This window comes from Lycorma delicatula, chromosome 13 (assembly GCF_047948215.1).
Source record: "Lycorma delicatula isolate Av1 chromosome 13, ASM4794821v1, whole genome shotgun sequence".
Classification (NCBI taxonomy): domain Eukaryota; kingdom Metazoa; phylum Arthropoda; class Insecta; order Hemiptera; family Fulgoridae; genus Lycorma; species Lycorma delicatula.
In genome coordinates this window covers 23,500,301-23,521,902 of record NC_134467.1, presented here as the reverse complement: position 1 = coordinate 23,521,902, position 21,602 = coordinate 23,500,301, and the positions used below count along the sequence as shown (strand labels likewise).

At 32.5% G+C, this 21,602-nt stretch overlaps 1 protein-coding gene across 1 annotated transcript in view; it reads left to right on the top strand.

The window, feature by feature from the left end:
• The first annotated feature begins 241 nt into the window (after nucleotides 1–241).
• The window catches only part of LOC142333559 (27 kDa hemolymph protein-like), a 76,785-nt gene continuing 55,424 nt past the window's right edge, over nucleotides 242–21,602 (top strand). Inside the window, exon 1 of the mRNA XM_075380845.1 lies at nucleotides 242–547. Coding sequence (XP_075236960.1) covers nucleotides 505–547 — 43 coding nt within the window. The 5' untranslated portion in view covers nucleotides 242–504. The remainder of the gene's footprint in view (nucleotides 548–21,602) is intronic.

Sequence of the window (21,602 nt, the reverse complement as noted above, 5' to 3'; positions counted from 1 at the left end):
ACAAAAATATTTGTTATAGTATATAAAAACCTCTAATAAAAATGTTTTACATAGTACTTTATGAGTTTTATTTTATGGTGTAATTGATTTTGATATAAAATTAATTTTAAATTATTTAAATATCTCTTATAAAATAACAACGGATGGAGCTGTTATAAAAATGAAATAACAAAGAGAACACTCTGGTGCCTGTTTATGCAAGTTCAAACCTGGAAATGTTCTGCATCCTCTGTGTGTTAATTCAGTAGTTTTCAGTCTGTCATGCCGTGAGTTCTTGTTGTGTATGTAGGGTCTATTATACACTTAATAAGTTTATTTTATTTTAATACACTGATTACTAATATGATATATTGATATATTTGCATATAATTGGTTGGTTAATTATATATTTTTTTATTTTGTAACAGTTTAGTGTACTTCGTAATTACCAAGTGAAAGTTTTTGTTTAAAAAAATACATAACCTTGTTTTTTAATCCCATTTTATTAGAAAAACTTGCTGATCAATGATGAAGTCAATGTTAGTTGTATTTTTTGCGCTTTTTATTGGTACGTACAATTTTTTTTAATAATAGTAAATATGGAAAAGTTGGTTTTATAATTTAATTTATATGATAACATTTATTTTTGTCAATGGAAAAGTACTTCTAATAACTCGATTGAAGATTAATGTTATTTAGATAAATATTACTGAAGTAATCCTTCGTTAATATGTCTCGTGTTGTATTTATAATTTTAATATTGTTTCTTTAGGTTAATTATTCTCATATCGTCTCTGAAATAAACGATTTTTGGTCGTAATCTACTTTTGTTTTGACAATGAAATCATAAATTAATGAGAAACTGTTCCATTTTTGAACGTACAATATATGTTTAATTTTATATATTTTATTAAATTTTAGTGTAAAGTTCATAATTAATTTACCAGGGTTTTAACTTAACTTCATTTTTCAGTTTATCAAATTATTCTACTGGTTTCATAATTTTTTGTTTTGTATGCTGTTTTTAATCAGTTTATTAAATTATATTCTTTCTCATATATATTATTTTTATCTTTTTGGATGGTTTACAATCAACAAACTTTCTGCCTGGAATCATGTTTTAACTGGTTTTACAATTATTAGAATGTATTTACATATAAGTTAAACTTTATACTGAATTAAATTAGTTTCTGCTTGATAGTAATAACATAATACTTTATAATATTGTATAATAGTACTTGGTTTAAATTTATTTAAGTTATATGTTAAGTTGTTTGAAAATAAATTGGGAAAAATTTATCAAGCAGTAGCCATCAATTAAATATAGAGAAACAGTTAAACATCTTTTTATTTCTCTTTAGGGACAATTTAAAAAAAAGATTGGTAATCAAAGTCTTTTTGTTAATTTTTCATGAAGATTAGGGTAGTAGCAGTCTTCAAGTCATTCTGTGAAGCATTGAAAACAATTTTATGCTACTTTACTGTTCTATCCAACATTACTTGTAAAATAAACTTGATAAAAACTAATTATAATAACCAAAATTTTATTATATTTAGTTCTCTTTCAGTTAGTACAACGACAAGAAAAGATTAAGGTATAAAATGTTTGAAAAGTAAAATTTAATTTGGTATCTTTATTTGATTTGATATTAATTCATTTGAAGTAATCTAATTTGACCCTCTTATGTATTTAATGACTTTTATTTATGGTGCTTGTTATATTTGGACAGTAGACTGCATGCACTTAAAACTTGATAGTTTGCAATACGTGGATAGCCCTGAGATAGTTGAGCAAGCCCACCAGGCTGGTCTAGTGATTAAGTAATGAGCTGATTTTGAAGTTGAAAATTATAAGGTTCAAATCCTATTAAAGGCAGGTTATTTTTTACACAGATTTGAATACTAGATCATGGATCTAGTATTCTCTCTCTTTTTCCCTGTTTAGCCTCTGGTAACTACTGTTAAGATAATTCTTCAGAGGATGAATGAGGATGATATGTATGAGTGTAAATGAAGTGTAGTCTTGTACATTCTCAGTTCGACCATTCCTGAGATGTGTGGTTAATTGAAACCCAACCACCAAAAAACACCGGCATCCACGATCTAGTATTCAAATCCATGTAAAAATAACTGGCTTTACTAGGACTTGAACGCTGTAACTCTCGACTTCCAGATCAGCTGATTTGGAGGAATGGTTGACCTGTGACTGTACAAGACTACACTTCATTTACATTCATACATATCATTCTCTGAAGTAATACCTTACAGTGATTCTGGAGGCTAAACAGAAAAAAAAGATTGGTAGTTGGTTCATAGGAGCAGCTTAGAAGATTGGGTCTCCTAATATTTCTGAAAGTATAAAATGCTGTCATATTAAATAATTTTGTTTATAAAATTATTTTAAATACCAGTACTGTAATGTTGTAATTTTATCTTTTTTTTTTTAAATACCTTTATTAAGTTATTAACACTTTATTTTATCGTTCTGGTGTTCAACAGTGGAAAAGTTGGTCAACAGAACTAGAAAAATTGTATATTCATAAATTTAAACCCTTGTACCACCTTTACAGAAAGCATTTTTTGTGAAAGGACTCCATATACACCCTGTTTTTACCCAATAAGTCCTTTTGGATTAAAGAGAAATATATCTGGGTGTGCTAAAACTGTCTGCAACTACCATGACTCTATGTATGACATTTTTTAAAACTTTTTATCATGTAAATGTTTTAACTGCCCTTTTGTACTATGATTTGTGTATTTGAAGGTTTTTAATATCATTTTTTTTAATTTATTATTTTTTTAATCATAATTTTAATTTACTTCAAACTTTGAAATTGTTTAAAGTTTATTTTGATAAAATAAAAAGTTTGAACTTGTTTGATAAGTTTGAAAAGCTTTAATCAAACTTGAAAAGTTTGATAAAGTTTGAACTTTCAATAAAAAAAATTAATAAATAATAAGAAAAAAGATATTAACCTGGGAGGATACCTGATTTTTCCCAAATAAACATGATAGTGATTGTTGATGTGTAACAGGAAGCCAAAATCATTTGATAGCTTGAAGTATGGCTCAGCAGCAATCGTCTTTATACCATACAAGCAGAGTTCTTTCTTTTTCCTGTTTAGCCTCTGGGAATTACCATTCAGGTTTTACTTCAGAGGATGAATGAGGTTGATATGTATGAGTGTAGTCTTGTGCAATCTCAGTTTGATCATTCCTGAGATGTGTGGCTAATTGAAACAAAACCACCAAAGAACACTGGTATCCACCATCTAGTATTCAAATTCGTATAAAAGTAACGGCCTTTACTAGGATTTGAACCTTATAACTCTTGACTTCGAAATCAGCTGATTTGTGAAGACGCGTTTCCCACTAAATCAACCCGGTGGGTTTGTATTAACCATTTGGTTGATTCTTAGTGTACTGTTCATGTCGTAGAGTTGATATGATGTTCTATAAATGAAATAGCAGTGGCGGCTCACGTATAGGCACTGTGAAAATGCAGCACTTCTTTCCACTTCATATATCGATAAAATTTAATATAATGAATCATTTTTTCTTTAATTCTTTCTTTATACATGTACAATATATAATCCTTAAACTTAATGTCAGAAACTATCCCTCAGTTTGTGAAAAAAAAACCAGAAATCTTTGTATGGAACTGCGCGTTTCACAGTTCCAGTGGCGTATTGTTTGGCTTTGTGCGCATGCGCACATAGAATGATGCATGCGAGGGAGAGAGAGCACTGTCGCTCCCGCAGTGCCGACCCTGGCGTACCGGTGGAAGGTAGGTTTTTTACTCCGCGTTGGCTGGGCTTAAAAACCTGTTTAGCCTCCGGTAACTACCGTTAAGATAATTCTTCAGAGGATGATTGAGGATGATATGTATGAGTGTAAATGAAGTGTAGTCTTGTACATTCTCAGTTCGACCATTCCTGAGATGTGTGGTTAATTGAAATCCAACCACTAAAGAACATCGGTATCCACGATCTAGTATTCAAATCAGTGTAAAAATAATTGACTTTACTAGGACTTGAACGCTGGAACTTCAGACTTCCAAATCAGCCGATTTGGGAAGATGCGTTCACTACTAGACTAACCCGGTGGGTTGAGAGGACTGACTCTCGGCTAAGATTTGATTACTGTTTCTTGTGCAGTGGCTGAACAGTAAGCCTATTGATTGAAGGGCCTATCGGATAAAGATGAGTCCCGTATTCCCAATCGTAGATGGAAGGAGTATATTAATTGATAAACGAGTTGCAGAAGTTTACGAGTTTTATTCTGGAATAACCAGTTAATTTTCAGGATCTATGAATTTGAATTTTCGTTTCTCGAGTAATACAGTCTATTCCCTTTTTGAAAAAGGCAAACCATTTTAATTCTTTTAATTTTTCTAGAATTACCGGTTATTTGATTAGCATATACTTTTTTTTTTTTAAATAGACTTTCCAGTTTATCATTACTAGGAAAGTTCTACAATTTTTTTGTTCTGAAAAGAAACGGTAAGTAATTTCCAGTTGCAGGATTAAATAATTTTTGAAATTTAAAAAAAAAACTGGAAATTGTGTTTAGCCCTTTTGTTTCTTTACAAATATTATTGTGCCAAGAAATTTGCCTAACGAAATTCTATTTTATTTCATCATCTTTAATATCCAATCTCCTGTAACTAAAATTGAGTTGTACGTAACAGTAGTAATTTATTAGTTAATCTAATATGGTACGCAAGTTAAAATTAGGAATCTGATTAGGTAAAATATCTATCTGGAAGACTTTCGGGTTTTGTCTTTTAACAAATTCCAAGTTTTTCCTTTTCAAATTTCATATTTTCTTTTTTTTTATTAAACCGTTTTTTAAGTGGTTTTCATACTGTATTTTTTTTTTTGTTTTTCAATATTTCGTCGTTTTCTTATATAGTCTCTTTCATTCCAAAACCGTTTTTTTGTTCATTTCTTTCCTTCCATCTTTCTCTTTACACTTGCTGAAGATAATTTATACGTAGAATTTTACCGTTATATTTTACTTCTTCCGTATCATCTTTTTTAAAGTTATTTATTTTTTTCCTGATTTTATTACCCATTTTAATTCCTTCATTCTTTTTTATCTTTCACTATTACATTTTAAAAATTTCATAACTATTTTTCATTTAGCATTTTATCTCGAGTTAATTCGATTAATCTCCGGTAGGTGCGCGCTTGTATATAAGAATATTGCGGTCTATTGTGTGAACACGTGATTGATCTTGTGTGTACTTGAAATTGTGTAATTTTTTTATTCGAACTTTGATCTTTAATTTTTTTATTTCTGTTTATAATTAAACGAATAGATTTTTTTTCACGCGATTTCGTATAGGTTTTTTAATCATTTAGAATTTATTATTTGTTTTTAAAATTTAAATGTCTGCATACTCGTGTAATATTGATTTTATTGTTTAGCCGGTAAAAATGAAATGAATATAGTTTTGTTATGTACTGTTTATCTGTTCAGTTGATTTTTTTTGTTATATCTTTAATAAAAATTATATAAGATATAGTAGAAAAATATGCGTGGGTAACTATCTGTACGTTTTCCTCTTTGAAACATTGTAAAAAAAAAACAGACGTGGAACTATAATTTTCAGGAAGATATCGCAGGTTTTTCTTATTTCTTTTTCATTAAAAAAATCCGATGTGGACACCACTTGACTTCCTTGTACGCCAATTAAATTACATGTATACTTTTTTTTACAATCGGTGAATAATAATTCGTAAATTAATATTTAAATAATATAATAAAAATAAATTAAAATAATATATATGTATATGAAGTAGCCTCCTCTATGAATCATGAGACCTTGCCGTTGGTGAGGGGGCTTGAGTGCTCAGGGATACAGAGTAGCTGGACCGAAGGTGCAACCATATCGGAGAGGTATCTGTTGAGAGCCAGACTAAGGAATGATTCCTGAAAGAGGGCAGCAGCTCTTTCAGTAGTTGTTAGGGGCGTGAGTCAGGACGACTTAAACGGCCGTATCAACATCACTCAGTCCTCTGAGTACTGCGCAGCTGAAAGCAATGGAAAACTACAGCTGCTTTTTTTTCCAAGAAAATGTGGCTCTGCATTTTCACATATACAATAATGGAGGCGCCTTCCTTGGTAAAATATTCCGGAGGTAAAATAGTCCCCCGTTCGGATCTCCGGGTGGGGACTACTAAGGAAGGGGTCACCAAAAAATTAAAAAATAACATTCTACGAGTCGGAGCGTGGAATGTTAGAAGCTTAAAAAAGGTTGGTAGGCTAGAGAATTTAAAAAGGGAAATGGATAGGGTAAACGTGGATATAGTAGGAATTAGTGAGGTTCGGTGGGAAGAGGAAGGCGACTTTTGGTCGGGTGACTTTAGAGTAATTAACTCAGCGTCAAATAATGGGCAGGCAGGAGTAGGTTTCGTGATGAACAAGAAAATAGGGAGGAGAGTAGAGTATTTCAAGACGCATAGCGATAGAGTCATTGTAATAAGGATAAATTCAAAACCTAAACCGACAACGATTGTTAACGTCTATATGCCTACAAGCGCCCATGATGATGATGAGGTAGAATGTGTATACGAAGAGATTGATGAAGCAATTAAACACGTAAAAGGAGATGAAAACTTAATAATAGTTGGAGATTGGAATGCAAGCATTGGAAAAGGCAAGGAAGGAAATATAGTGGGTGAATACGGGCTGGGCAAAAGGAATGAAAGAGGGGACCGACTTATAGAGTTTTGCACGAAGTATAATTTAGTAATTGCCAACACCCAATTTAAAAATCATAATAGAAGAATATACACTTGGAAAAAGCCAGGCGATACTGGAAGGTATCAGATAGATTATATCATGGTTAAGCAAAGATTTAGAAATCAACTCTTGGACTGCAAAACTTACCCTGGAGCAGACATTGATAGCGACCATAATTTGGTGATAATGAAATGTAGATTGGGGTTTAAAAACCTGAAGAAAAGGTGTCAGATGAATCGGTGGAATTTAGAGAAGCTTGAGGAAGAGGAGGTAAAGAAGATTTTTGAGGAGGACATCGCTAGAGGTCTGAGTAAAAAAGATAAGATAGAAAATGTAGAAGAAGAATGGGAGAATGTTAAAAAAGAAATTCTTAAATCAGCAGAAGCGAACTTAGGCGGAATAAAGAGAACTGGTAGAAAACCTTGGGTTTCAGACGATATATTGCAGCTGATGGATGAACGTAGAAAATATAAGAATGCTAGTGATGAAGAAAGTAAAAGGAACTATCGGCAATTAAGAAATGCTATAAACAGGAAGTGCAAACTGGCGAAAGAAGAGTGGATTAAAGAAAAGTGTTCAGAAGTGGAAAGAGAAATGAACATTGGTAAAATAGACGGAGCATACAGGAAAGTTAAGGAAAATTTTGGGGTACATAAATTAAAATCTAATAATGTGTTAAACAAAGATGGTACACCTATATATAATACGAAAGGTAAAGTCGATAGATGGGTGGAATATATTGAAGAGTTATACGGAGGAAATGAATTAGAAAATGGTTTTATAGAGGAAGAAGAGGAAGTTGAGGAGGATGAAATGGGAGAAACAATACTGAGATCTGAATTTAAGAGAGCATTAAAAGATTTAAATGGCAGGAAGGCTCCTGGAATAGACGGAATACCTGTAGAATTACTGCGCAGTGCAGGGGAGGAGGCGATTGATAGATTATACAAACTGGTGTGTAATATTTATGAAAAAGGGGAATTTCCGTCAGACTTCAAAAAAAGTGTTATAGTAATGATACCAAAGAAATCAGGGGCAGATAAATGTGAAGAATACAGAACAATTAGTTTAACTAGTCATGCATCAAAAATCTTAACTAGAATTCTATACAGAAGAATTGAGAGGAGAGTGGAGGAAGTGTTAGGAGAAGACCAATTTGGTTTCAGGAAAAGTATAGGGACACGGGAAGCAATTTTAGGCCTCAGATTAATAGTAGAAGGAAGATTACAGAAAAACAAACCAACATACTTGGCGTTTATAGACCTAGAAAAGGCATTCGATAACGTAGACTGGAATAAAATGTTCAGCATTTTAAAAAAATTAGGGTTCAAATACAGAGATAGAAGAACAATTGCTAACATGTACAGGAACCAAACAGCAACAGTAGCAATTGAAGAACATAAGAAAGAAGCCATAATAAGAAAGGGAGTCCGACAAGGATGTTCTCTATCTCCGTTACTTTTTAATCTTTACATGGAACTAGCAGTTAATGATGTTAAAGAACAATTTAGATTCGGAGTAACAGTACAAGGTGAAAAGATAAAGATGCTACGATTTGCTGATGATATAGTAATTCTAGCCGAGAATAAAAAGGATTTAGAAGAAACAATGAACGGCATAGATGAAGTCCTACGCAAGAACTATCGCATGAAAATAAACAAGAACAAAACAAAAGTAATGAAATGTAGTAGAAATAACAAAGATGGACCACTGAATGTGAAAATAGGAGGAGAAAAGATTATGGAGGTAGAAGAATTTTGTTATTTGGGAAGTAGAATTACTAAAGATGGACGAAGCAGGAGCGATATAAAATGCCGAATAGCACAAGCTAAACGAGCCTTCAGTAAGAAATATAAGTTGTTTACATCAAAAATTAATTTAAATGTCAGGAAAAGATTTTTGAAAGTGTATGTTTGGAGTGTCGCTTTATATGGAAGTGAAACTTGGACAATCGGAGTATCTGAGAAGAAAAGGTTAGAAGCTTTTGAAATGTGGTGCTATAGGAGAATGTTAAAAATCAGGTGGGTGGATAAAGTGACAAATGAGGAGGTATTGCGGCAAATAGATGAAGAAAGAAGCATTTGGAAAAATATAGTTAAAAGAAGAGACAGACTTATAGGCCACATACTAAGGCATCCTGGAATAGTCGCTTTAATTTTGGAAGGACAGGTAGAAGGGAAAAATTGTGTAGGCAGGCCACGTTTGGAATATGTAAAACAAATTGTTAGGGATGTAGGATGTAGAGGGTATACTGAAATGAAACGACTAGCACTAGATAGGGAATCTTGGAGGGCTGCATCAAACCAGTCAAGTGACTGAAGACAAAAAAAAAATATGAAGTAGGATTCGAAGCTATGTGCCTTCCCCTTGTAAGATCCAAATATTTCATTAATTGAAATTTTATTTGGTTATAACTCTGGTACCAGTGAAAATAAGTACCAGAAGAAGAATTGTTATGAATCTGGCAAAGCAGGTGGGACGACGGGACGAAAGGCCGGTGGACGCACCGCATTGTCGGAGATATTAGAAGCTGGTACCGAAGGACTCATGGCTCGCTGGGTTACTCTTTTAACGCGGTTACTGGCGGGCCATGGAGGTTATAGAGTTCACTTGTACAGATTCTGTTTGGACTTCTCGGACATTTATTCCACGTGTGGTGAGGAGGAGACTCCTCTACATGTTTGTTTTAGTTGTACACGATTTGAGAATGAACCCCCAAGAGATGGTGGAAGCCATGGGTGCAGAGGGTTTAATCCGTAAGACCCTCAGAGAATTACGATGAAAGGACCCCTTGAATGGAAGGCTATGGAGGACTACGTTAAGAAAGTGAGTGACCTATTACGTGCCTTATCCCACCGGGTTGGTCTAGTGGTGAACGCGTCTTCCCAAATCAACTGATTTGGAAGTCGAGAGTTCCAGCGTTCAAGTCCTAGTAAAGTTGAATACTAGATCGTGGATACCGGTGTTCTTTGGTGGTTGGGTTTCAATTAACGACACATAGGAATGGTTGAACTGAGACTTTACAAGACTATACTTCATTTACACTCATACATATCATCCTCTGAAGTATTACCTGAAAGGTAATTACCGGAGGCTAAACAGGAAAAAGAAAAGATTACATGTCTCGGAGAAACCTCGACAGGGAATTTAACGTCGGAGGGTGCCGGGCCAGACAGGCCCGCGGATGAGAGTTTAGAAGGCCTCCTCGACAGTGTGGAGGTCGTCTTCGCGCAATGAGGTCGCCGGCACTCCTCATACCGGCATCTAATTCCTGTATACTTCTCCCGTCAGAGGTAATGATCCAAGAGCGGTTCTAGAAAGTGGAAGGAGAAAAAATACAGAGCCTAACACGCGTAAATATAACTTATTTTTTGTTTTTGAACTAAGGTGGGTTCTTGAAACGTCGACGTCAAGGAAAAATAGCAATACCTAAAATTTGGTAGGATTGATTTACTTTATGCGTCTTCAACAGCAAAAGGAATACAGGCGGGAAAATAGAATATCGAATTACAATGAATTTAAAGAACGTGTTTATTTTATATTTTATATGTCAATCCGGCAGTATCATTTAACTCGCCATCTGTTAAATTTATATTGTAATATTTTATTGACATTCATTTATATTTTCATGTGTATTAGTTGCACATTCAGCATTCAAAGTGCTTTTATAAGTAAAAAATATTTGCGCGATGTAACATGTTATTAATTTTAATGAAATGTTTGCGTTGAGTTTTTTCTAGAGATCGTACGTGCGTTTTAAAAACTGTTGTTTTCTTCCTATTATTATAATAAAATAAAAAAGCATAATTACATTTTAAAATTGTATAGAGATAGATGTTTTATTTTTTTTTATTTTATTTTTAAATAAATTAATTGTTGCTGGTGCTGTTGATTAATAATGAGTTTATTTATTATTTTATTACCATTTAAATATTGTTTTTGAATGTAGATTATGTTAAATTTATTTATTTATTACTTCTGTAGCCATTCGTATTATGTTGAAATATTGATTGTTAATTATATATATTTTCATTGCTTATATTTCCCCGGTTATAGCGATGTATATGTTGCTACAATTATAAAAGTATATACGAGTAAATTTGTCATAAAAAATTGGTCGTATTTTAAGTTTTATGCTTTTTTTATATATTTAAAAAATAAATTGTAAATAATTGTGAAAAAAAATTTATTTCATTGCTCCGTTAGACAATGTACAGGGTAAAAAAAATCCCTGTTTTGTTATGTTTGGCGTACAATAATTTCATTGAATTGGTAATAAATTATACAAATTTTAAACAAAACTTATAGAGAATTTAATTCTGAACAAAATTTTGTAAGATAAGGCAATAAAACAAAGAAAAGTTAGAAAAATTCGAATTTTTATTCTTGGAGATCCGTATCTGTTTGTGCGTGTGTTCGTTCCTACGTAGATATGTTGACCTTTCTTTTTCCTGTTTAGCTTCCGGTAATTACTGTTCAGATAATACTTCAGAGGATTTTATATATATATATATATGTATCTGTAAATGGTGTAGTCTTGTGCAGTCTCAGTTCGACCATTTCTGAGATGTGTGGTTAATTGAAACTCAATCGCCAAAAAATACCGGTATTCACGATCTAGTATTCAAATCCGTGTAAAAATATCTGAAATTACTAGGACTTGAACGCTGGAACTTTCGACTTTCAAATCAGCAGATTTGGGAAGACGCGTTCACCACTAGACCAACCCAGCGGGTACGTATGTCGACCCGTATTTGATCATATAACTCTGGACCCTGTTGACCGTTGTATTTCAAACTTGATAGAAAGAATATATTAAACCTTTGGGGAGAAAGGATGTATTAAATTTTTGAAAAAAGTGGTTGGGATATTTTGGCCGAGATAAAATCTCAACTCTTTTTTAGTAGGGCATTTTAGAAAAATATTCCTCTATATAAAGGTTGATGGTTTTTTCCTTGAAGATCACGAATTATAAAAATGTTTTGTTTTATATTCATCCTCAATGAAAAATTAAATGGGAGTACTCAAAATGAAAAAAAAAACTTAATACTCCTCTCCTCATACGGGGCTAAAAAAACCCGAAATTTTTTTAAAATTTATCTAAAATCAATTTTAGTGAACATTTTAATCATTAAAAAAAGTCCTTGAATCCGTGAGCCTACAAATTTTCAACAAAAAAAAATCGGGTAGCCGGCCTCCGTGGCGCGAATGGTAGCGTCTCTAGCCTTTCACCCGGAGGTCCTAGGTTCGAATCCAGGTCATGTCAATGCCAATCATGGCATTTTTTTACACGCAACAAAAATTTTCATTCATATCATCCTCTGAATTTAATTAATACCTATCGGTGGTCCCCGAGGTAAAAAAAAATAAAATCAGGTGGGACTGTGTCAGGGCGCACGGCCGTTAGTTTAACGTGAAACTTTATAGACCTTGGATGAACAAGATTACACTTCACTCACACTCATGCATATCATTCTCTGAAATAATACCTGACCTTGATTTCAGAAGTTAAACAGGAAAAAATAACCTTGGATGAAAGCTGCACAATGTAATTCACATCGACGGGTGGGTATGTTGATTACCTGGTCGATTATACCATAATTACCTTCATAGCGTAGACGATAAATTTTCATAAAGGATAAGCGCGGCGAAATCAATCGAACACTGATCGGTCAAGCGGTGACAAGCCGTACGGCTTCGGGGATATCGAAATCCGTTTGAGCGCGATAGCGTCGGGATTTTATTGGAATCTATCGACTTGCTACAGGTACTACTGTATAAACGAAATGGGGCCACAATTTTCGCCGTGGAATTTAGATTGAAGAAGAGGAATATTGCGAGCATTCGCCTGCTTTAAATCTCTGTCGAACCAAAGTCGATCACAAACGCTGCAAGATAGATCAAACGGATTATTTTCAAATACCGTTTTGAAGCGTTTATACGCTGCACGCTAATGTTCCTGCATCACATCATTTCGACGGATTTTGATATCTATCAGCCCGGGGACGTCTTCAACAGATGTTTGGGTGTTATCTTCACTCGTTATATTCATTAGTTCGGGTACGCAGAGGTAGAGGTGCTCGCGCCAACCCACCGGGTTGGTCTAGTGGTGAACGCGTCTTCCCAAATCAGCTGATTTGGAAGCCGAGAGTTACAGCGTTCAAGTCCTAGTAATGCCAGTTATTTTTACACGGATTTGAATGCTAGATCGTGGATACCGGTGTTCTTTGGTGGTTGGGTTTCAATTAATCACACATCTCAGGATCGGTCGAACTGAGACTGTACAAGGCTAAACTTCATTTACATTTATACATATTATATACTCTGAAGTATTATCTGAAAGGTAATTACCGGAGGCTAAACAAGAAAAGAGGCAGTTCTCTCATTCAAATTTCATCAAGAATGCACTAGCTATATAAATTTCAATATCCTCATTACCTAACATCATCAGTTCTACATATCCACAAAACCGATAATAGGAAATAAATAATTAAAAATTAAAATACGATTTCATTCCAACCAAACAGACCTGCACAGACGAAATTCTGATGGCTGTCTGACCTTCTGACGCAGATGGAACATGACATTAGGGCACCAACAAAACAACAGCAATTATTTGAATAAAATTCATGCTATTTTACATTACTTCGCTTTAAATTTCTATTCGGTGGATGTATTTACTCTCTCTACCAACCACCAAAACTCAACGTCGTATTGGGCGAGCTGACCATGTAAATTATAAAATGACACCGCATGAGATTAATAGTTAGGGAGTTATTAAGGTAGGATGATATAGAACTTTTTGTTATGCTACAAATTTCTGTTTTGGTACCCATACGTTTTGGTGTGATTTTAAAGACGTTTCATGCCAAAAGTTTATTATTCAATTACATTACTTAGATTATATATTTGGGCAATTTCGTCCAGAGGTGGTAAGATAAGACTTTTTTTTACCGATCGATGAAAAGTACGGTATTACTTTCGGTCGCATAGTTCTGAGGGGGTAAAATTAAATTTTCTTTGTGTTTTGATGTGTGAGGAGTACGATAATACCATTCACTTAAATTTTCCCTTATATATATATATATATATATATATATATATATATATATATATATAATTTTGTGGCTCGTATATCTCCAAAATTACGTGATCAGTTTTCTTGAAATTTAAATATACTGCATTAATATACACAATGTTGTGCATGTGAGAATTTGATGAAGATTGGGTGAGTCTTTCTTGAGTTACGTTCAATTTAAGGTCGAAAAAATATAAACGGGGCAAGTTGGAAGCGCAAATTTGAACGTTGGCTTTTATTTTTAAGTGTATATCATTAGGTACAAGATTTTTAATTTATTAAAATATAATTTTAAACATAAATATTTGAATAAATAACTTTAAATTTATATAAGAAAATATAATTAAAAAAATTATTTCATTAAATTATGATTTTAACAATTTAATTTTGTTGTAAACTGAAAATATACTTCCTGTGATTCCCAAACTGTGCGCCGCGGTGCCTCAGGGAGCCGTAGCTTCTTCACAGGGGCGCCGTGAAATATTGTAAAAGCTTCATAATTAATTGAACCAAGACATTTATAATTATTAATTTAATGTTAATAAAGTAAAAAAAAATAATGAAAATACACGAGTTTTATTTATTTTTATCTGTTACTTACGAGTAGTCATACTTTTTTACTTAAGGTAGGGCGCCTCGGAAAAAAATTTTAATTGAATTAGGACGCTGCGACTCGGAAAAGTTTGGGAACCACTGCTTTAGTATTTAAAAAAAAAGAAAGTTAAACTTTGTAGTTTTCTCATTTTCTGTAAATTTTCAGATTAAAATATACCTTTCGAAATAAAATAACAAAATTCGGTCTTTTATCCGCAGAACTGCGTAATAATTCATTTAAATTAGTTATCGTTTTGTTTGATATCTTCAGATGATTAACAGAATATTAGATCGTGGATACCGGTGTTCTTTGGTGGTTGGGTTTTAATTAACCACACATCTCAGGAATGGTCGAACTGAGAATGTACAAGACTACACTTCATTTACACACTCATACATATCATCCTCTGAAGAATTATCTTAACGGTAGTTACCGGAGGTTAAATAGGAAAAAAGAGAGGTTTGATTAACAAAACCCACCGGGTTGGTCTAGCGCAGAGGTTCCCAAACTTATTTTTCTCATAGACCATTTTCAAAATTTTGCTGGTTCCGGTGGACCCCCTGCAGGTAAGTACTTACTACTTTTTCCGACACTGGCAAACGCTAACATCTATTCACTTTGCTTTTCTTTTCGAAATTCCGGAAACAAATGAGTAACGTTTATCCTTGGCAATTGTATTTATATTAGTGAAGAATCAAACAAGTTCATGCAAGATTGCTAGCACACACACCACAAGTCGTATTTCGTCCTTTCGCACGTCTGAACAAGCGTTGCAGCGGCGGCGCTTTGCAAGTCTCGACACGTTAGTTGTACTGAATATGGAATAAGCAAGTTTTTACAAGTAACAGTCGCTGAGCTTCTCAAAACATTATCTGCCTAGATTGATACGCAAAGTCAAGCCAACATTTTGGTTCTTCACTATCGATGAATTTTCGTGGACCCCCCGCTTACGAATTGTGAACCCCCATTTTTTTTGTCACGCCAACGTAGATCCCCGTCGAATCTCTCGTGGACCCCTGGGGGTCCACCTGGACCACTTTGGAACTAGTGGGTAACGCGTCTTCCTAAATCAGCTGATTTGGAAGGCGAGATTTCCAGCGTTCAAGTCCCGGGTAAAGTCAATTATTTTTACACGGATTTGAATACTACATCGTGGATACCAGTTTTATTTGGTGGTTGGGTTTCAATTAACCACACATGTCAGCAATTGGTCGAACTGAGACTATACAAGACTATACTTCATTTACACTCATACATATCATCCTCATTCATCCTCTGAAGAATTATCTAAGCGGTAGTTACCGGAGGCTAAACAGGGAAAAGGAAAAAAAGATTTGATTAACAAACCCACTGGGTTGGTCTAGTGGTAAACGCGTCTTCCCAAATCAACTGATTTGGAAGTCGAGATTTCCAGCGTTCAAGTCCCGGGTAAAGTCAATTATTTTTACACGGATTTGAATACTAGATCGTGGATACCGATTTTCTTTGGTAGTTGGGTTTCAATTAACCAAAAAAAAAAAAAAAAAAAAAAAAAAAAAAAAAAAAAAAAAAAAACATCTCACTAACGATCGAACTGAGATTGTACAAGACTACACTTCATTTACACTCATATATGCCATCCTCTGAAGTATTATCTGAACGGTAATTACCGGAGGCTAAACAGAAAAAAGAAATAAATAAATTTAAATTAAGCACCGTTGGATTATAGTGTTTTTTAAGCGGACGTTTTATTACGTTTTTATCTTATAATATTAAAAAGTATTATCTCTACTGATATTTTATCAATTATTCGGTTAAACCGAAACTGATTTAAAGCATAGTGTGCTTATAAACAGTGTACCATATTCTTGAATGTGATAAAGTGTGTTTATTATCCTGTTTCCAGCTGTTCTATTTGATTCATTTTTTCGGTTCTTTTATTTTACAGAAGAAAACTTTAACCATGGCGTTGAAACGGCCCAGAAATACGTTTTCTGGAACAGCATCTCCACTAATTTTAACTACGTACTGTCACTGCTGTAATGTTATTATTAAAGCTTATATTTCTCTCTCTTTTTCCTGTTTAGCCTCCGGTAACTACCGTTTAGATAATTCTTCAGAGGATGATATATGTATGAGTGTAAATGAAGTGTAGTCTTGTACATTCTCAGTTCGACCATTCCTGAGATGTGCGGTTAATTGAAACCCAACCACCAAAGAACACCGGTATCCACGATCTAGTATTCAAGTCCGTGTAAAAATAACTGGCTTTACTAGGACTTGAACGGTGGAACTCTCGACTTCCAAATCAGCTGATTTGGGAAGACGCGTTCACCACTAGACCAACCCGGTGGGTTAAAGCTTATATTTTGAGTTGTGATGATCTTTTCTCTTTCTTTTTTTTTGTTCTCTACTTCATCTATTTACATTTCTTATAAAGCTAGTTTATAACTTTGTATTTCGGATCATTAAACTTAAGATTTTTTTTATATTAATAAATAAATACGAAGATTAGTCTTTGTGATGTCATAGGTTGTTTGATTTTTTTCCTCTAAATGTAATGGACCTTAAATTTTTATTTATTTATTTATTTATTATTATTATAATTTTGTTTATAATTATAGTAATAAATTGTTTGTAATATATACTGTTGTAATAAATACTTTGTTGTACGATAACAATGTACTGTATGACAAAGTTCATGTGTGTATTATTTAACCGTTGTTACAGTTATTTTTAAATTAAAAAAAATATGTGTAACAAAGCAATGATGTAACAATATGATTATTTATTTTATTATGTTTATAATATTAATCTCTAAGAATAAAGAAATAAACGAATCAGTCGGTGACTCAAACGTGACCATTTGACAATTTCGTTTGGTGTATTCCATTATTAGTTTTTTTTCTGATAATCTCTTGGTGGTTCAGTATCGTCTGAACCACCAAGAGATTATTTTTTCAAGATTTAACAGAAATTTGGGGGATAGTATTGGAAGGAAAATCGTGTATCGTAAAAGATAATTTACGGTACAAGGTTTTTTAATGTTATGTTGGAGATGCTCTTTGTTTGTCTTAGTAAATAATTACAAACCTACCAGGTTGGTCCAGTGGTGAACGTGTCTTCCCAAATTAGTTAATTTGGAAGTCGAGAGTTCCAGCGTTCAAGTCCTAGTAAAGGCGGTTAGTTACTTTTATACGGATTTGAATACTAGATCGTGGATACCGGCGTTGTTTGGTGGTTGTGTTTCAATTAACCACACATCTCGGGAATGGTCGAACTGAGACTGTACAAAACTACACTTCATTTACACTCATACTGTCATTATCAGAAGTAATACCTGAATGGTAATTCCTGTAGGATTAACAGGAAAAAGGAAGAAAAGTTACTATTGTTCTATCTTTTATAATTTAGCTTCTTTTTCAGGTTTCTATAAAGCCTGAGTATTATAATTATGATTTATCAATATTATTCCCACAACCGTGAGGATAACGTACAATGCGGGGATCCAGGAGGTAGAGTCTGGGTAGATGGGAATGGCAACCAAAGCAAGCTCTGTGGTGTCCAGGCAAATTGGGAGGGGATGGCAGGCGAAGCGAGCTCTGCAGCCATGGGGCCCCGAGGAACCCCTGACTTGACTCCAGGATTCGCCTAGGCTGATCTAAGCCTCGAGGGTCCAGGTTCTGGTTAGATGTTCCAGCTAATATTTGTGCTCCTCACCCCAAAAAAATGCTATATCAAAAATTTTAAAGAAAAAATGTCAGTAATGTGGATTTTATAACCCATATTTTAAGAATGAGTGATAATAAAATCCACCAAAAAAATTCTCCACTTTTATCCAGAAAAAAAAAACAAGAATTGTATGTATTTTGTGATGAAGTTAAGAAAGACTTAAATAAAGTAGGAATAAAAATCTTGGGCGTATAAAGTCAGCAATTAATCAAGATTTAAAAATTTTGAAATTTATTCAGAAAAGAGGATATGAAACAAAATAATAGTGTGACAGAAGAATTCAGAAAAACAAACCGTTTGGCTGGAAAGGAAGGAAAAGTTATTAAATCTGGTCCATCGTTAGCTGAAATGGGTGGTGGAATTTATAGAGTAGCTAATATTTAAAAAAAAAAAGTTTATTAAAGTATTTTATTATTAATAAAATCTATTCAAAAACAGTTTTTTGAATAGTATAGAGATTTCAATAATGTACAAGATGGTCGCACTTAACATGGATCTAACCCTGAACCTTCTGAATAAAAGGCATTAATGGTATCTTGCTATGAAGGTCTAATCGTTGTTTAATTATAACAAAAAATTAAAACTTCAATATGGTATTACGTTTATTAACATTTTCATTCATTCGCTTTTTTTTTTTACTTTTTTTTGTACAGTAAATAGCAAACTGGTTGGTTGACTACAGCACATGATGATGTCTGCTGAAGTTTAATCAATGCAATTGATTAAAACAATATAATTGCTTGACCTCAATGTCTGAATAATATGATCATTATTCTATTCATTTTATTAAACATTATTGTTTGTTCACTTATACATCGGTGGTAGGCTTTATAGTTATTTAAAACAAAACTTTGATTTTATTTTATTTTTAATACCTAACGTTGTGGTTCTATTAACAACGTATCATAGAATAAATTAAATTTATAATGCTTTAGCGTAAATAATTAAGATTTCTCATTGTCATAATTATGAAAAATAATCTTTAATTAAATAGCAAAAACATAAATTTTAGTTTTTGCTATATAATTATCGATTATTTTTACAAAAAATAATTTTTTTTATTTCAATAATTTTTGTTTAATGATTACGAAATATGATGTTAGTAAAGAAAAAATTATTTAATTAATTTGGTTCTTAATTTACAGATTTTATTTTTTTTATTGTTTTGTCTATTTTTATTAACTAAATATTTTATAATTTTATATCAAAGTTACTTTCCAGCTGGGGGTTTAGTTAAATGGTATAAAGTTCTGATTGATACTTCCATAAATTTTAATAAAATTCTGAAAATAGATGAGTGTTTTCTTTAAGAAAATCTTTGTTTTTTTCTTTGGTTGTTTTTTAGTATTTGTTGGTAAAGAGATTTGTTGTTGCACATATTTGAGCTGTTTAATGGAGAATCATTATTTTATTTGGATGTACGTAATGTCCTGTACATATATTACATAATCTGATTACATAATGTATTTGAATGTAATATGGCTAATTATGGTTTTACTGTAACAAGTTATGTGTAGTTTATATTTTAAAAATTGGTAGAATTGGATTTAAAAATTTATATAATTTTTTTTAGGTTGTACACTTCTGCATTACTAATAGGGCTTCCACTTAAAAAACCATTTTGGGACATTATTAGTTTTTATGTTGTATTATAAGATGTAGCTATTAAATTGGATCTTTGGCATTTTCTCCTAATTAGATCATATCAAGAAAAAAGCAAATTCCATATCCAGGAAATACTTGTTCCATAGGTCCCCGGTCGTCCATGTGGAACTAGTTGGGTTTTCATTTATATCCGCAGAACCCAAAGTGAGGAATTAAGGATATAATAAAGGGGTTGATATTGATTAGGATGATCTATTCATGGAGGAACTACAGTTTGAACCCAAATTATAATTCCCCTACAAATGTAAGTATTCATTTATCTCTGTGGATATCCTGGCATATTTGCCCAGGGAAGAACATTGTTGATCTGTAATTTTGTTTTCAGAATCACAAATCAAATTGATCAATTGAACAGGTTAAATGTGTACAAAAATCTTTGTTTTTGGCAAGAAATAAAAAAAAAACAAAAAAACAGAATAATCAGTCACAAAAAAGTATTCAATCTGATTATGAACAGTTTAGCTAACCTCACCTGGGATCGTTATACATTGTGGATAAAGATTATGAAACCAGTTTATTAATTTTATTTCATAAGAACCTGAATTATTTACCATGTTTTCATAGTCTTTTAATTTTATTTTCATCACATAATTAATAATGGATTGTGAGCAAGGCAGCAAACTCTCCTGATCACAGACAGTCCATCCATCTGGGAGGTTGATTATCCACTTTATTTTTCTGCTCCTTTGCCATTTTTTTTTGTTTTTTGGATGGTTGCAACAGGAATTGAGTCAGTTGCCTTTTTGGTCCATCTGTGGCATTGTTTTGGCACCTTTGAATAGCCTGTAGGCATCTGTTGGTTAGAAAGTGAAGGTATTAATTCTTTTGTCTAGAATCATCCAAGGGCTATCCAAAAACTGCACAAAAAGACAGTGTATTATTCCTCATAAAATCTAATTTATAATATAAAATTATTTTCTGTTTTTTTTTTTTTTTTTTTTTTTTTAAATGAACATGGGCAGACGTAATTAAAATAAATAGTAAGATCCAATTTAAGCAATTGAGCGACCTGCTTATAATGATCAAGAGAAAGTTAAGTTATTGTTACTGCTTGTTAATTATATCACTTCGTATTTATATTCTTATTGATTTTATCTTGAGACTTTCATTTAATTTTGCTGATAATATATTATAATCCTTAATTAGTAATAAATAGTGTGATTGCGTATCTATAATTTTTGCAAAATATACATTATCTTTGTTCCTGTTAATTTTTTTCAAATATTTAAGTATATATACTTCGTGTTTGTGTGTGTGTGCGCGTGCGCACGTGTATAGGTTTTCCCTAAGCCATAGGTTTTCAAAAAAATTCAAACAGTTAGAGGTGTGATGAGTAGGATCTAACAATTTCAGAGATGTAGTCATTGAAGTAATAACATTGAAGTAATTTAAAAAAAATAGAAAAAGTTTCTGTTTGTTTAAATGTCCAAAATTTGTTTTACCTTTTACTTAATTTATTTATTTATTTTATATCATTTGAAAAATATTACTTCAATGATGGTTGCCTTCAAAAGTAACTAGAATTTTTTTTGGAAAACTTATATAAGTAATAATTTTTTATCTAATAGTCATCGACAAATTTATATATAATATACTTCATTTTTATAAAATTCTACAAAAATCTTCCCATTTCCCTTAACAAATTTTGAAAAAACTATTATTAACAGTGCCCCATATATTGAAATATTTTACCCAAACTTGAAGAAAATCGGTTCTGTCAATCATAAGGGCAGAAGCGTGCACTTTTCTGCCCTTATACATTTCTTTCCTGGTTTTTCCTGTATATAAATTTTTTATACATTTTTTTTTTGTCTAGGTGAACTA